This window comes from Triticum dicoccoides, unplaced genomic scaffold (assembly GCF_002162155.2).
Source record: "Triticum dicoccoides isolate Atlit2015 ecotype Zavitan unplaced genomic scaffold, WEW_v2.0 scaffold84827, whole genome shotgun sequence".
NCBI lineage: Eukaryota > Viridiplantae > Streptophyta > Magnoliopsida > Poales > Poaceae > Triticum > Triticum dicoccoides.
The window spans coordinates 1-1,709 of NW_021304699.1; the positions used below are offsets into that span (position 1 = coordinate 1).

General features: G+C 42.5%; 1 protein-coding gene across 1 annotated transcript; it reads right to left on the bottom strand.

Moving 5' to 3' along the window:
* Positions 1–8: 8 nt before the first annotated feature.
* On the bottom strand, positions 9–1,544 carry LOC119348093 (protein FAR1-RELATED SEQUENCE 5-like; the record flags this gene model as incomplete). Its single annotated transcript, XM_037616467.1, has 3 exons — positions 9–414; positions 506–1,196; positions 1,286–1,544. Coding segments are annotated over 3 exons (1,356 nt in total), but the record flags the coding sequence as incomplete, so codon positions are not given.
* Positions 1,545–1,709: the final 165 nt, after the last annotated feature.

Sequence of the window (1,709 nt, forward strand, 5' to 3'; positions counted from 1 at the left end):
CGGCATACATTTTATTGAATTGGATGACGAAACTGTTGAGAGGTGCTGATCTTGCGACATAGCTTTTTAAAACATTGTTCATGCACTCGCTTCTTTGAGTGCTGCACATCTTTGCGCAGAAGTTGTCCTTCAGGTATGGTTTCGCCCACTTTACCCTAACCTCATAAACTTGCTTCATGAATGAGTTTCTGTCGAGACCATATGTATACATTAATACATCCCACTCTTTTTCAAACTCATCCACGGTCATCATCTCATTGATGAGCATGTCAAACTCTATGCGGAATGCAGAACCCTTTCTGTATACGTTGCCCACTTTTTCCTTCATCTTTTTGAAAACGTGCCATTTGCACCATCTGTGGATAGTGGTTGGCATGACTGAAGCAATTGCAAGCTCCATCTGCCTGCTTTGGTCTGGAAAAATGTAGACACAAAGTGATTAGTACATATATATGTCGGTGATAAAGGTAAAAATTACTTTGTACATACAACAAGAATTTCTTACCTGTCAAGAACGTCTTGGGTACTTTGTTGTCCACTGAAGATAAGAAAGTTTCGTATGCCCACTCGAAAGATTCTACAGTTTCTTCACGAAGCACAACACAGCCAAAAACACAACATTGATAATGATTGTTTACGCCGATGAACATGCCTACAGGCATCTCGTATAGGTTGCTCTTATATGTTGTATCAAAAGTCACAACATCACCAAAACATGTATAATCTGCCCTGCTTTTTTGATGGCACCAATACAATCCAGATACCCTTCTTTCATCGTCAGTCTTCACCGCAAAGTAAAAACCTTTGTTCTCGGCTTGCATGCTTGAAAACAAAGCGAGAGTTTTGTTGATGTCGTCTTGGCTGGACTCATATGCGATTGCTGCACACATGTTGCGGAGAGACCTCTTCCGGAAAGGCACATCTTCATAACGGCCGTGCATATCTGACATGACGCCGTAAACCTTGGTCAGTGATACATTGTTTAGGCGCAGGTGGCCTACTAAATCTTTGATTGATGAATCAATGTGGTTGTGGAACTTCCAAATTTTCCTTTCTCCTATTGTTTCAGCCATTCTGTGATTGTGCTCCAACACAACTGTGGCATAATACCAACCGTCGTCTTGAGTCCGCAGCAGTCTGACCATGGCGCGGCACTGTGTCCTGGAAGATCTTGAGAATTGCTTACTGTCTTTGCCCTACATGTGACATAAACAACCGCGTGTCTTTTAGCCGTTGTTATATTTATTCTCTATTTATACTACAGATCGCAAGTTGTTTTACTAACCTCACACGAGCACAGCAAATCTTGTTTAGATTTGTAATTGTTGCCGTTGACATACTTGTTCCCACGCTTGATGCCGAACCCTAGTTCCCACGAGTATGCGTTGTAAAATTCATAAGCCTCCTGCTCAGAATTGAAGGTCATGCCCACAGCTGGTTCGAACACGACTTTCTTTCCGAGTTTGACCGCATCTTCCATCGCCCGCTCTATCGCACCAAGGCTTCCCTCTGCTGCTACTCTGAATGACCTCCCGTCTCGGTTCCTGTAAGATTAAAAGTTTATGAGTATTCATAGTAATCTAAACCTCTCATCCAGTAACAAAATGGGATTGGGTACTCGCTTATGTATGGTTACTGCGAAAAATCTGACCGTCAAAATGTTAAGCGTTTTGTCGGGATGGTTTCCTTGTGTGAGTATTACCTTTGCC